At 34.6% G+C, this 15,805-nt stretch overlaps 2 protein-coding genes across 2 annotated transcripts; one reads left to right on the top strand and one right to left on the bottom strand.

Annotated features, from left to right (window-relative positions):
• The first annotated feature begins 9,335 nt into the window (after positions 1-9,335).
• On the top strand, positions 9,336-10,142 carry LOC103428825 (flowering-promoting factor 1-like). The gene has a single exon (XM_008366942.4). The coding sequence runs from the start codon at positions 9,470-9,472 to the stop codon at positions 9,785-9,787; it is 318 nt and encodes a 105-aa protein (XP_008365164.1). The 5' UTR covers positions 9,336-9,469; the 3' UTR covers positions 9,788-10,142.
• Positions 10,143-12,231: 2,089 nt separating this feature from the next.
• Positions 12,232-14,935, bottom strand: LOC103441348 (replication protein A 32 kDa subunit B-like). The gene is made up of 10 exons (XM_070826874.1): positions 14,799-14,935; positions 14,493-14,604; positions 14,272-14,369; positions 14,042-14,080; positions 13,832-13,909; positions 13,102-13,180; positions 12,870-12,971; positions 12,711-12,790; positions 12,504-12,634; positions 12,232-12,377 (listed from the first exon to the last, which is right to left on the bottom strand). Exons 4-9 carry the CDS (start codon positions 14,053-14,055, stop codon positions 12,526-12,528), a joined length of 462 nt encoding a protein of 153 aa, XP_070682975.1. The 5' UTR covers positions 14,056-14,080; positions 14,272-14,369; positions 14,493-14,604; positions 14,799-14,935; the 3' UTR covers positions 12,232-12,377; positions 12,504-12,525.
• Between the last annotated feature and the right edge of the window lie 870 nt (positions 14,936-15,805).

Below are 15,805 nucleotides of genomic sequence, written 5' to 3'. Positions count from 1 at the left end.
TTCTCCTGCAGAAATTCTCTTGTTAAAAAAATCTGGAATGCAACTGTGGCTGCCTTTAATGTACTCAATATCAAAATAAAAAATACTTAATATGGCTTGCCACCGTGCAAAAATTTGTTTTGATGCAATGTTTTGAACATCTTTTTGTAAAACATGTTTTGCAGATTTGCAATCAACTCGAACTAAAAAAAAATTATTTAATAAATCATCTTAAAACTTGCTAATGCATAATACAATAGATAATATCTCTTTCTTAATAGTACTATAATTACTTTGTGATGGATTCCATACTCCTGAATGGAAACAAACAATTTGTTCAGGAGATCCGGAAGAAGTTTGCTGCTTGAGGATACCTCCATAACCGATACTAGATGCATCAGTTTCAACTATTTTGAATGAGTTGAGAGTTGGAATGTCAAGACAGGACAATGTCTTAACATGTGATTTGATCTGTTTAACAATGGAAGTACGAATGGGAGACCATGATGGAGTATTATCTTTGACATGATCAAATAAAGGTTTACATTGTTGGCGAAGATAATGATAGAATTCTGAAACATAGTTTAATGATCCAAGGAATCTTTGAAGTTGAGTTTTATCAATAATCTGATCTGGAAATTTATCAGAAAATTGAATGACTCTATCAATGGGTTGGATGGTAGACCGATGAATATTGTATCCTAAAAATATAACATTAGTCTGGAACAATTTAATCTTAGAAGCAGATACAACTAATTCATTGGACTTGATTATTCTAACAAACATATGCAAACATAGTCTAGTTAACTTAGACAACATAGAACAATATTTTGACAGGATTGTCCAAATTAATTTTGATCGCCCAGCCAAAAGATCTTGTGAGTCTGTCCACTCATAAAAATCATTTGCTCTTAACAGAAATTCTTTTTCTGGATCCATACCAACAAATAGAATGGGTCAAGATCAAGAATTAATCAATTCATTAGCCAACAGGAAACTAAAAGCAGTAGACACTAGTTCATCTGTCACTCAACAAGAATTAATCAATGATTTGATTATTATCAAATTAAAATCAGTAGAAACAACCTATCAGGTTACACATCCTAGATACCAACCTCAAACCTAAGATCAAGGATAGCAAACTTCTCCTACTGAATCTGATTTTGACGCAGGTCATGTTCACCATCAACTTTTAGTTTTAAATAAACCATTTAAAAAGAGTAGCAAAAGGCTCAATGCTGATATTGAAGCCGAAGAAAAACTAGAAATTTATCATTCATGGAATAAATTTATGGAAACCCACAGATTTGAAGTATTTTTCCTCGATTATGTTGAGAAGTAATACGCGTCTGATAAAAAACTAAAGGTAATAACCAAAGAAAATTGGCTTAAAGAAGACAAGACTATTGTCTCTTCTAGTCATCCTCCACAAGAAACAATTCTTATTACCACTGCCAATACTCAAATTCCAGCTACTCCTTTTAAATTTCCCAAGGAAGATACAGGAGTTAAACCAGTCATTGAACAGAATAATTTTACTAATCAAAGTCTTCACATCATAGGAAAACAATTAGATAAAATATAAACAAAGATAGATAAACTATCTCAACCAAAACCAACACACAAAGAAAAATCATTGATCAACTTCCCAAAATCCTCTTCTTCCAACACAATTGCTTTAAAGACAATGTCTACAAGTCAAAAAATAGAAAAAATGTTACAACTAAAACAAGAAAAAGCAGTCAATGTTTTACAAAACCAAGGTGAGTCTCATGTAGAAACAATTTCTACAATTTGGGATTCAGAAAATGAAACTGAATCAGTTTCCATAAGAAAAGTAAAACAAGCTTTTCAAAATCTTGAACTCAAAAAGATTACGAACAAACATGTAAATCCAACATCCCTCACCAAAAATTGGTAAACCAGACCTACACCTCTAGATATTCAGTTTGAAGAAAGAAATATCCAAAATCAATTTTCCGTCTCTTCTGATAAACTCCATGAATAGAATATAGATGGCTTATCAGAACAAGAACTTTTAAACAAACTCCAACATAGATCTATGGTAGCTAATAGCTATATCACCAGTCATAATCTCAGCCAAACACAAGTTGTCGACCTTTTGGTCACTGGATTTACTGGAATGCTTCATTCCTGGTGGGAGAAACATCTCACTGAACAATCCAGAAATGAAATAAAACATGCAGTCAAAAGAGATGAAGATGGATACCCATTTTCGATGAACAAATAGGACAAGGCGTCCCTGACGCAGTCAACACATTACTCTTCACAATCATACAATACTTCATAGGAACACTTAGTAATATCACCACTAGGATTCACGACCAACTAAGTAACTTAAGATGTCCAACCTTAAGTGACTTCAGATGGTATAAAGATGTTTTTATGTCTAGAGTCATGCTTAGAGAAAATAGTAATCAACCATTTTGGAAAGAAAAATTTATTAATGGATTACCAAACCTTTTTGCCCATAAAATTTGAAACGTCTTAGTTAACGAAGAAGATGTCATACTCATATATGTTATATATATATATATGAGTGTATATAATCGAGGCTAAACAGTATAATTGTTTTCAATTAAGCATGAACTTAAAAGTGATGCGATAAATTGAACATGGATGTTAATAATCTTCTCATTTCGCTATGGTAATCTATCTTTACAAGGTTGGAAAGACTTACAGAGACATATCAGCCTTCCTCTAGCCGCCATCATGTGATTCACCAACGCTAGGAATCGAATCGAGGACGTGTCGTGTGGAATACGGGCCTAGAATTCGTCTATAACTACTGAGTGTGAGTACTTAAGTATTATTAAATAGTGACCTTTACACGTTCACTTTGGTGACATCACACTAATTTATCCTGTTCACTTTGGGTTCTTAGGTGCCCCATCTGCTATAGGAAGTTTTCGCTCATATTCGATTTAATGCGTACCGTACACAGTTTGTCTATAAATATTATCATTGGATGTTTATTACAAAATTCTTTGAAAGAGATGTTTGAGATTATGAAAACTATTGCTCTAGGAATTTTATGCTTCTCACCTAATTTTATTCTCATTGCAAACTATTTGCTCTTTTAGATGAGAATTAGTATCTGATTTCTAGAAAAAGACTAGCTTTATTGAAGATCGCAAACTAGATTATCCTCTTATATTAAGTATAGCAAAATGTGTTTTACCGCAGTAACGGAAAGCAATCATGCTTATGTACTCTGGTGCGAGTTCAATTTCATCAATCTCCCTTCCCTCTAACAACTAACAACTTAACCTACTAACATAAATAGTAATATTACTTTATATCATATCACCATTTAAGCTTATACATAACCTAAAAAAGCACAATAGCTCTAGTATTATTCCTCTGAGCTTTGCTTTGTGGAATAAAAAATACATATAACGAGTATAAGTTCTGCCATTAGTTTTGGATAAAGTACCCTAAGTTAAATGTTATTCTAGTTTATGAACTAAATTCTACATAGGCTTGTGGCGTTCAAATCCCGCGAAAAAAAAAAAAGACAATTCATCATGACTATTATGTAACTTGATTCATCTTGAATATAAAGATCAAGAAATTAAACAATTTTGATTATAAAATTAAAACGACGAATCTATGTTATTCGCAACGCCTAGAATATATGCATTTCCTTTCTAAGAGATGCAAGTACTATATTTTTCTCTTATTTTATTAAAAAAAAAAAAGATAGTGAGGAGCTTGGCACATTCTAGTGGAAGCTGCCTTTCCCTTGATTCTCACTTCAAATGAGATGTATGTATAAAAGGCTAAGCATGTTCATAAAGTTTGTGGTCTACATACGTAATATTGGAATCTTATAATTCTCCCCCACCAAAACCCTAATACTTGTACGCGAAGAAATGACAAAATATAAAAGTTCAAAGAATAACAAAAGGAATATGGAAATAGATCCGATCAAAAAAATGGAAATAGATGGAAAATCATGATGTGCTAGAGTTGTCCAACAAGATCTAAACACTTCTAACATAATGTACACGTAGGGCAAGGATTCTCTTGTCTGGTTCAAAATCACTTATCGAAGACCTTGAGGTATCCAAGTGCCATTGGTTAGCTCAACTTAATTTTATCCTCCCATTTATTCGGGTTTTTTCTTTCTAATTTGAATCGTTCTTAATTATACTCCTGTCATGTATACTTAGCTGCCAACTTTGGATAAAGGTTGTTTAACAAAACTATATAAAGGGCAGATAAAGCTTTACTGCAGTGGTGGAAAATAATTATGCAAATATATTTTGGTATAGGTTACTGATTCCTCTCCCCACTAACAATTAACTAATTAATCCATTAACGGTATCATTTGTAAAACAAATAACAAAACAAAACTATGAAAGAGGTGGTAATCGCTTTTTGATCACCTTCATTAATAGAGTAATTAAACCACCGAATACCTCCTGCATTTGTATTGAGTTCCCATTTTTTTTCTATCAACTTCTTTGTTAGAAAATTAAGGACTCGAACTAATGATTGAGTTGATTGCCTTTAATTGTTTGGATTGCTTCTTTAAAATACACTTCTACTCAAAAGCATTTTCAATAGAAGTGATTGAAACTTGTAATAAAATTCAACTTCTCCCTAAAAAAGCATTTCAAGTGTTTCCTAAAAGGAGCATACATTTCCTCATCGCTTAAAAGTTTATTGTAAGAGAACCAAAGGCTGAAACTCTACCGACTTTGATATGTATAACAAATATGCAAGATTCATGGTTAAAATTTTAGTAATTAATAGGTCCTAATTGCGTGCAATTAAATAGGGTGGCCTCATTGAAATACACGAACAAAGAAATTGAAGTAATTAGCAAATGCAATATAATACCAGCAGGTAGTGTGATACAGCTTAAAAACTGCAGCATGCAATCCACTTGACATGGGGATGAACGTTTTAGACAAACAAATTTCTGTGTTGTGAAAGAAATGAGAATCGAACGACTTGGGTACCCCTGGATACTTCTGTAGTGGATAATACCGAAACGGAAATGGTAACAACGACAGAGATGACCAGGATCGAAGGCATTGGGTACCACTTAAGATTTTCTGGAACGATTGAAGTTAGGAGGGAGTCTATATCAGTAGGACCTTGGGCATGGAAAAAGTGGAACAAACAGAAGCAAAGTTGCCATTGTGCTTGAGGGGCTTGGAGGCCTAAAGGCATACACAAGCCCTGCATGCAATGCTCTCTACATGCACGAGGGGGAACATGGGAATATCAACTTTTAAACTCAAAAGTTGATCGAGGACCACTGTTACTTTGATTGTGTACATTTATTTTTTCTAATACTGTATGAGAGAAATTTAATTATGTGGACTAGTTAATTACATTAATTTTTTATATCTCTTTAAATTCACATCCGATCAATTGGTAAATAATTTTTTTTATTCAATGATTGTCGTTTATGAAATATGAACTTAGTACTTAATTACTATAACAAAATAAAAACTGACTGTCATTAGATCAAATTTAATCAACTGTATGTTGAATTAGATATGCATCCCTAACCAAATGAACCCACATAAATTAAGATTATTCCTACATGGTTGATAGAGTATGACAGATTCGGCCTCCATCACATGATTACGTGAAGTTTTGATCCTAGATTCAACATCAACCACTGGAAAAGTTTATTTGGTTAAATTTAAAGAAAGAAAACAGAGAATGAAGGATGCAGTGGACAGTGACAGCCCAAATATCTAATTCTTATAAGTTACCTAATCAACAAAAAACTCAATATTGACTAATCGAAACAAAAATTTTCTTTTTTCCAATTTGCAAACAGTAATAAACAGATGACGTAAAGTGCATCAGTAATTATAGCAGAAGCCAACATTTGTATTGAAATTGATTTCTTGTCCCATGGTTCTTGATTTGTTATTGTTACGTTCACTGAAGAACATCACAGTTTTTGTGTTGTCATATTTTTCACGGAATTGGATCCTTGCCGGATCCTCTCCCTGGGGATCGTAGGGATTAACGCATACATACCGTTGATAAAAAATTGTACGGCCACAATTTTTTCTTTTAAAAAATATATATATATTTCACGTAAAACAAGTCTACCTTATCTTTAAAAATATAAAAAACATTTAATTAGGACCGTACGATTTTTAATCAACAGTTCATGTACATTGATCCCTAGCATTTCCAAAAAGAGGATCCGACGAAGATCCAAATACATTTTTCATAGGCCCTTTTGAATGTGGCAAGAAACTTAACCACCAAAATATCCTATGTAAAACACTAATCATGGATTTGACAAGACGGCCTCCTTCTTCCTCTCCTCCTACAGGACCATGTATGCCCATGTGATGACATGTGGAAAAACCATGATTGTTTTTACAATGAGTATTGAGAGTGGTCCTTTTGAATGACAAAGCACACTACATTAGGGCTCAATTATACTTGAATTGACTTTGATATATCTCGAGGCTGTGATTAGATTTGAGTGGCGTTGGGAATTTAGATTTGAGTGGTGTTGGGAATTTGTGATTAGGGACAATAATTGACTGTCTAATCTTAATCATAAAGTGTTTAGTATCTTCTCATTTTCTTTCACTTTATTTATGAATTAATAAACCCATAATCTAGTTCGATGGAACTTTGATGTTTTAACTTTTAAGTTACTAATTATTAATCATTATACATACACACTTTTACTAGTGAACTGGTTATCCCTTTCATTTACAGAAAATATTTGTTGCATGTAAAGAGTCACTTTTTTTTTACAGACTCATTAAATAACGTATTTGTGCTAGATTAAATAAGATATTTATGTATCTTTTTACTTTTGCTTTTACACTGCCCTATCAACAGACTAACATTTTTTATTTTTTTATTTTGAAACGGTCAACAGACTAACATTTAGTACATAATTGATGAGTACGAAAGAGGCCAAAGGTCGGCGGGGGGGGGGGGGGGATGGTAAAGCCATCTCCAACTTAAAAATGGTTAAAGAGTCATGATTAGCCTTATAGTTGTGCAAAAAAATTTATTTTAATGAATAATGATAGATCATATTTTATAAGGAAAACTAACGAAAAATTCAAAAAAATTTCCCTTTTAATGAAAAGCCATTTTTAAAGGTATAGTGAATAGTACCAGAGAAAGGTATAAATGTAGTTTTTTTGTTAAAAGTGAATAGTACCGGAAGTGTTTTGTTAAAACTCCATATTTTATACCATCTCTAACCGAATGAGACAAAAAGTCATGGGCCAAACATAGCCTTTTAACAAAAAACTCATCTCTAACCAAGAGGGTCAAAGGACCATAGGCCAAACATAACCCCCTCAATAATTTATAATTTTAATTCAATTGATATGATTAATTAAATTAAACCACCATATTAAAATAAAATTTTCGGACATATTTTGAATGTCACTTGTCACTAAATGAATAAGACTCCGGATTTCTTATCTTTATATAATCTCAATAATTTTTTGGATAGTATGTAATGGTGAAAATTATGTGAGAAATGATGTAGGAATGATTTAGGTATTTATAGGAATTTTTTTTTACTAAAAAAATTGTCCAAAAAAAAAAATTTCAAATTCCAACTGTAACCTGACGTTAGCTAGCCGTTGGAGGGCAAGTGGGCAGGACTGGGGGCTGGTTGGCTGGCTAGAAATGGCCAGCCTACTAGCCTGATTTGGGTTTATTGGTCTGCTGGGGCCCACAAGTCCTTTGGCCTAGCCCTCGGTTGGAGATGGTTTTCATGTCATTCCAAGCTATTTTTAGCCCTATGGCCCTTTGGCGGGGTCGATTGGAGATGGCCTAATAGTTGAACCCTAATGAGAAAGTAAATATGTACTCCAGAGGATGGTAGGAGTCGAAGTTCGATTTCTTTGAGATGTTTTTTGGGGTGCATTTTTCCTCACTACCATTAAGTAGTGGTAATGCTCACCACCTATTTATCACCGTTTGATGAATTTAAAATTTGACATTTGTGTCTATCCACTACACAAATCTTAACATTTAAATCCACCTAATAGTGATAAATAGTGCGGTAATCATCAATCACTCCACTTGAGGGTGATGATAAAAAATATTCCCATTTCTTTTGCTCATTTTTGAATAATAATTGATTTTTTTTTTTAAAGAGTCGAACCCTAATGAGAATGTAAATATGTATTTGATAAAATTTGTATGCAATTAAATGTATGTCCATTTGAGAAGAGCTCAAAGATTATAATCATATATGCCTCTAAATTAACAAAATAGAAAAAATAATTATTCTGATTAAAACTGAAATAGTATTGAAGAAACGAAAATCACATTATGAATTGAATTATAATTTTTTGGGTTCTAAAAAAACTTAATCTGATTAATCATTCGTGATTACAAGAATCATTCAAATTGAATCTAATTTATGTACAAAGACAAACACAATTCCTCACTTAAAAGTTCAATGATGAAAATAGTAACTTTGGTTACCTAATTTCTAATTTGTCTAAAGTTTGTATCAACTTGTTCTATGATCAATAACTAAAGAAAAGTAATATTCACACATCTATTTTCACTTCTCATACACCCCTCTCAACTTCAGTGGTCGGGTGGAATGAATTGAAGAAAATCCATGACAAAAACGTATATCAAAATAAAAACGTCCATTTTAACTGAACTACATTACTAATGCTTTTATTTTTAGTTGGAAATAAGATTCCATGAACTATCTATTACCTCATGTTTTTAGCATAATATTTTATAATGTTGATTGGTATGTAAATTGACGTTAAACTGTAAAATAACAGAGTCTAAGAAGAGACTTACTTTGAAAAATTCTTTTTTACCATTTCTCATCCAACAAATCGGATTTGACAAGACACCAAAAATTAGCTTTTAAGGTTACAAAAGCTAGCCCCCGACCCAATCACTCCCACTCCCTTCACGTGGACATCTCGTGATATAAGTGGGTGCATCATTGACTTTCTTTATTGAATCTTTTCTTAAACAATGAACAGTGGCATGCATTCGTATAGAAATATTCTCACATCACCAAAAATTAAAAAGAGAAAAAGGATAAAAAAAAAAATATAGCATTTTGCAATTAAGCTACACAAAGATTCTTCCAAGCCCCAGCCCCACGGAATTGGATGTTGATGGTGATGATTTGCGCCCTAAATCAAAAAACCCTAGGGGCATCCATGCACCTTCATATTTTAATCACATTGGTCCCACAATATCTAGATTCTCTTCCAAAGCCAAACATGCCCACGATCACGCTCCTTTTCAGTTTCTCACTCCCACCCAATGAGTATTTGCCTCTTGTTTTTATTTGTCCCTTTGACACGTATAAATACACCCTCCCACCTTCTGTTTTCCCACACCACACCAACCCAACCCAATTCATTTCCTTCCCCTCCTCTTTCTCCAAAGGAGCAGCAACAAATTACAACCAATACTACCCACCAGAGAAAACCCTAGTTGCAGATACCAGAAAGAAAAAATGTCTGGGGTTTGGACTTTTAAGAATGGGGTGATGCGCCTGGTCGAAAATCCTCAGGCCGAGACATCTTCCAGGAAGAAGGCTTTGGTGCACTTGCCGAGTGGAGAGGTGGTGTCGTCCTACTCGATGCTGGAGGAAATATTGACGGGGTTAGGGTGGGAGAGGTACTATGGAAGAGACCCCGATCTCTTCCAGTTCCACAAGCGATCTTCGATCGATCTAATCTCTCTCCCCGGAGACTTCTCCAAGTTCAACTCTGTTCACATGTACGATATTGTCATTAAAAACCCCAACATCTTCCACGTTCGGGACACGTAGGCATCTGTGTGACATCAGTTGGAATTCAAAGGTTGAGTGAGTCTTCGTTGATATGTTGTTGATTTCTCCTTCTTTTTTCTTCTTCATCTTACTAGGTTACTTGGTTCTTTTAGTACGTGATTTATCTGCTTTTGGGTTTGGTGGTATACGTCGAGTGTACTTAGGAATGGCTCCAGCCATAGGTTTCATTCATGTCTCCCCTAATTAACCCTTCCTGGTTAATTCAGTGTGTACTTGTAATAAAAAGTAGACCTACATGGTGTTTGTGTTATTTTGGATATTCTGGGTTGCTTTGTAAAATATTTTGGCATTGTATCATCTAATAATAATAGTGTATGTCATTGAAAGAAGCAAATAGATCGATTATATTTCCTTTTTGTTCCATGCGAGCCTAAGATGGCTACCTAGTGAGGAAGAGACAGTGCCACAGCTTGCGGCTATATATGAACGACATACCACGGTTTGATGGTTACTTTGCTTATATGATTATGTGAACCCTGAATTTATAAAAGCTGACCAATTGATAGTCACTTAAATTAAATCTTGAATTCAAGATTCAAGTTCTGGGGAATTCGTTACAAGGCACGTCCCGTCTCGCTTCAACGTTTGCTCATCTTCATGCCTACAAAATGTCAAGAAAAGTTCTAACACCCACTTTCTTTAATTGTTCTTGAATGTTTTTTTTTTCTTTGTTTTTGGTTTAAATTGATTCAAGTTTTGGGGTGGGTTTTCACTTTCCATTTTAAATGATTAAGAGCTTGAAAAATCGATTTTGAAAAAGAATGTACACAATTTTCTATACATTGCAATTATATTAAGGATAGCATTTGTGTCTCCCCACTTATAATAGACAATCCCACATCTGTAATTAACGAATTTTTACAGTCTGAACATTATAATCATACTCTAACCAAGCCAAAAAAATTGTACTCTAAAACAAAAGCTATATTTTTTCTAAACTACCTACATAATTGTCACATTATCCAAAGTCTAGTCTTATGAAAGTTTGGGTGAAAATATTAAATGGGGTATCCATTATCCAGTAGAAATGTGTCTTTGTGTTTATGAGAGAGAGAGAGAGAGAGAGAGAGAGAGAGAGAGAGAGAGAGAGAGAATCACTTATGAACACGAACACTTTTACAGTTGTTGACTGGGTTTTGATTGGAAATGATTCCATAAAAGTGACATGATCATGAGGTCCCCGACTTGAGGGGGATGAAGATCAAAATCTCAGAGTGTGAGGGGCTGCACGTGAAGGAGATATCACAAGCCAGGTGTCACCTGCCACGTGTAATAATGGGATTGTGACTTCGCTTGAGCTTTTCATAGATAGAGTGTGTGTGCACGTGGCACAGCCTTTTAATCCCAGAAACCGATTTTGATGTTTGTGTTGTTTTCTGAGAAATCAAAAGAAAAGAAAATTACTTAGTATCTAAAGACTTGAGTTCGTTTAAAAGTGCTTTTAATCAGTGTTTTAAAAACTTGCCTTAGGGCATTCTTAGACGGCCTCTGAGGTTGGGCGTAAGGATTGCTGCCTCAATTTTGAGAGAGTAGGTGGAAGGCGTCGTTGGAGCCGTCGAGGCGGCAGAGGCGTGCCTGAGGGCATCCAAGCGTCTCTGTTTGGCTGCTTTAATAAAAAATAAAAAATAAAAACTCCCAAACCCAAATTTTGGGTAGGTTTTAATTGCCTTATACCTCTTCCTTGCACTATCCCACGCGCTCCGGCGACAGCCACAACACGAATCTTCGACAGCCTTCTGCAGCACTCGTAGCCAACCTTCAGTAGCAGCACCACCACCCCCAGCGACAGCACGCAACACCCAAAGACTGCACTACTGCCAGCACTCCCACAGATCCCCAATTTTTACGGCTAGGGTTTCTGATTTTTATTTTTTATATATAATGAATGTGTGTGCTATCTACGTGCATCGTTATATGTGTGCTCATTGTTTTTCTCATCCTCTATTTATATATATATATATATATATATATATATATATATATAAAATATATGTGTGTGCTCAAGGTGATTATTGATTAATAATCTTCTTCTTTTTTTATATAAGATATGTGTACGCTCAATGTGTGATTAATATTTATGTGATGTGTTCACTTGTGTATTATAATTAATATTGCCGTGCATTGTAATTACATAATATATAGTTCCATTGATTAATTGTAATGCTTGGTTAATTTTATAATAGATTTGGATGATATTAACATTTAAAATTTTACGAAGCATTATTTTCTATATAATTATATATAATATATAAAACATATATATTAAAAAATTTAGGTTCCGTGAGGCTTCGCCTCATGCCTAGACGGGGCTATCCATGGGACGCCTAGCCTTTGCCTTTGCCTTTTAATACATTGCTTTTAATACAGTTGAATTTTGATAAATTTTGTTTGAAACCAATCTTTAATAAAAATGCAAGCAAATCTTAAAAAACACTTTAAGATACTTCTTAAGAGAAACACATAACTAGTATTTCTTACATAAAACACTTAAAGAGAGAGAGAGAGAGAGAGTACAAAACACACAAAACACTTTAATAAGCCTTCCTCCTCGAGAGACCTGATAGCTTCCCTGGAATACCAAAGTGAAATTCAGAGTAAGAATCAAATATTTCAGCGTGTGAGCAGGTGCACGCGCATATCTGTGTGTATGTGTGTTTGAGAGAGAGAGAGAGAGAGAGAGAGAGAGAGAGAGTACAAGATCTTTTCCATAGGAACTTTCAGGTGCTGGGAGAGTTCATCTCTGTGTATCCCCTTTTCTTTTCCATTGCAATAAAATACCAGTCCCAAAGTTTCAATACAACCAGCACCAAGATAACTAATGCGAAGCTGCAGCCAGCACGTCTTAGGCGACAAAAACAAAACCAAATCGGGAAATGAAATTCATGGTAAAATTGTTACTCACATGCTTGAAGGCTGCTGCAGATAGTCAAGGACCAACTGATCACAGCTCTTTAGTCCATGAACGCTAAATTGCCCGGAGAACTACAAAATTGAACATTAATTGCTTGCTAAACAAGTAAAGACAGTTTGAGATGTAATTTTTCATAATCAGATAACATACTTGGTTTGACGGGGCTGTCTGATATCCAGTTGACCTGCTCCCCACAGGAGTGTTCAAAGATGAGTTCATAGGCCGGGTTTGAGTGGCAGCATTCCCTTGTAGCTTTAATGAATGTAAATACACCACAAGTAAATAAACAAATCATAAGGTACAGTCTATCCAAATTCATCTTCAAGTGAATGAATGCACAAAACAAAGTAATTCGTTCATCAATTCAAAATAGTAATGATACCTGTAACTTGGACATCTGCAAGTGGGTATGTATGCATTCAATGAAGTGGAAGGTAACTTCGTCAAAGTTTTTCACAGGCCTGTAACAAATTCAAGGCATATACTGTCGGTTTTAGTATGAGTGGTTGTTAAAGCAGTATCAACAAAGCATGATACGCAACGATCATATATTCATCAAAAACAAGATAAATTAAAGCATCCAAAAGGAGTACTAGTTTGTGTCAATCATGCAGCAAACCAACAATAACAGAATGCTCCCTTACAGAAAGAAAAAGAATTGACCAATTTTTTTAATCAGATATGCAAATTAAAGTGAATGTCATTTTTCAACAATAGTTGTCTGAAAATCTAAGTTCTTTGACAATACATAAAGACTTCCAACGTAACCTAGAGGACAGGGGGACTGCTCCCAACAAGTTAAGAAATTGTTGAGCCATATCAAAAGCTCAGTAGTCACAATACATTGATGCTAACAGATTTATAAATTCACCTTTATCTTGCGTCAAACATATGAGATACAATGTTTGTTTGAGTTCACATGCACAGTGCACCTGTGTATATTGTGTGTGCTATGTAAAAATATTCTTATTTGACAAGTCCTGCCAGCATCATTCTACATCAATTGACAATCTGAAATTATCCATATGATGCATTGGTGCAATGAGAAGTGTAAATTTCTACAGGCACTCAAAGTAATAAAAAAAAAAAAAGGAAGATCCATATACCCATACCTCACATAAAAGGCTACAATCTGTCGAACACCTTGAAAGACTTTCAAGTGTCCGTTAACACGAACATACATTCCATCTCTGTTGCAAAATAGGTCAGAACATAATATGTATAAGCACTTCACAAGGTTTTGGTTACTCAACAATCCCAATATCTATATACGAAGACTCAATTCCAACGTAAAGCTCACAGATGATAGTGAGAGAACTTACTCTATTTCCTGCATTTTTTAGTCAAAATTCTCATTCACCCTGTTGAGATAATTAAACATAGAAGATTCAGAACTTAAATCATTATGCGTCTATCCATATAATCGAAACACATGTCTAGCTTATTTTGCTAGATTGTGCATTGCACTGAACATCAAAACGCAATAAACTCTTCAAACAATTAACATTGTGATAAGATAAACGGAAACAAAACGGACAATGCAAAAAGTTACCATCTTCAGCACTTGATTCGCCCTGTCCCGTCATCCACAGTGAAACCAACATCAGTGTTCCTTTCGGCTTTATCGAAAACCATCCCAACCACCGATACCTAACCAACCAAACATCATATTAACTGAAACGTTTCGGAAATCTCTTTTTTTTCCTTTTCAAGTGACTGTTATGAGAAACAAACAATAAAATCCCGATGAAAATAAAAATGGTGCATACATACATTGGCAACATCTGCACCATTGATCACAAAGTTCGATTTTTCATCACCGGACTGATGAGCTTCGCTGATCTACTTCACCGTCACCGGAACCAATCCGTGAGTTTCGCCGGGCCTGAAACAACATTTGCAAGAAAATACTTACAAAAATCAATAAATAGCAAACGTAAACGGAAATAAGTGATGAAACACCGACCTGGCCGAAACCCTAAATCATTTTTTAAGCAGATAAGCATCAAAACTCAAAACTAATTAATTAGACACTCTTTAATTTTCATACTTTTCACAGTTATTCAAGAGATGCATTACCTTGGCCGGAGAGGGAGTGGAATCGCCGAATTGAGTGGACTGAGAAGCCAAGAAACCGTCGCCGGAGAAGGCGTTGGTCGCGTCGAATTGGGAGCCTGAGAACATCTTTGAAAACCTTAGAAACTGATCTGGGAAAGGAAAGAGAGGAAATGAAAGTGGCGGTCTGAGATGAACCGGTGCTTTTATACGAGATATTTAGGAAGGCAAACAATCTTCCCGCCAATCTTGTTTTTACTTTTTTATTTTCCCGCTGAATTTTCGTCTTCATATCGGAAAAATGACTCGAATTGAATCCGTCCTTTTTTTTTATTATTATTGATTTATATTTTATGCATATGAGAAAGATAATTGTTATTAATAAATTTAACTTTAGTGATAACACTCAGTTTTACGAATATTTGATTGCTTGACCTGATTTTCATAATCGTGAGATCTTTTATCGTTAATGTCAACAATTCATTTTCGTATCACCCAGTATTAAATATTATTTGAAAATTTGGTTATGTACATATAAAAAGTTATTAACACTCATCAAATGTTTTTCGTATCACCCAGTGTAAATACTATTAGAAAAATTGGGTATTTACATATACAAAGTTATTAACACTCATCAAATGTTTATTTTCTACATGATAAAAAAAAATTGCTCAGTTGGAAAGGTCATGCTTTGTGTGTCGCTCCACCAAGGTTTAAGTCCAAATGTCATCAATTCTCGTTGATGCGCGATCTGTAAAATTCCTAAGTAAATTTATACCGCTGGCAGTTAGCTGTCACACGTACGTCCACCTGACTCGAGGTTACTTACTTATAAGCTCATGCAAGGTTTATTCTCCCATCAATGTGGGGCTCATTCTCAGCATGCCCCTCACGTGTGTCGAATTTTTAAGCCTAACAAATTGACAACACAACGAGATAACGTGAAGCATGCGTGGCTGTTTGGCTTCACACATACACATAGGACAACTTGCTTTGATACTATGAAGAAAATTGAGGTTCCACCATAAAAT

This window comes from Malus domestica, chromosome 08 (assembly GCF_042453785.1).
Source record: "Malus domestica chromosome 08, GDT2T_hap1".
NCBI lineage: Eukaryota > Viridiplantae > Streptophyta > Magnoliopsida > Rosales > Rosaceae > Malus > Malus domestica.
This window is presented reverse-complemented; position numbering and strand designations above follow the sequence as displayed.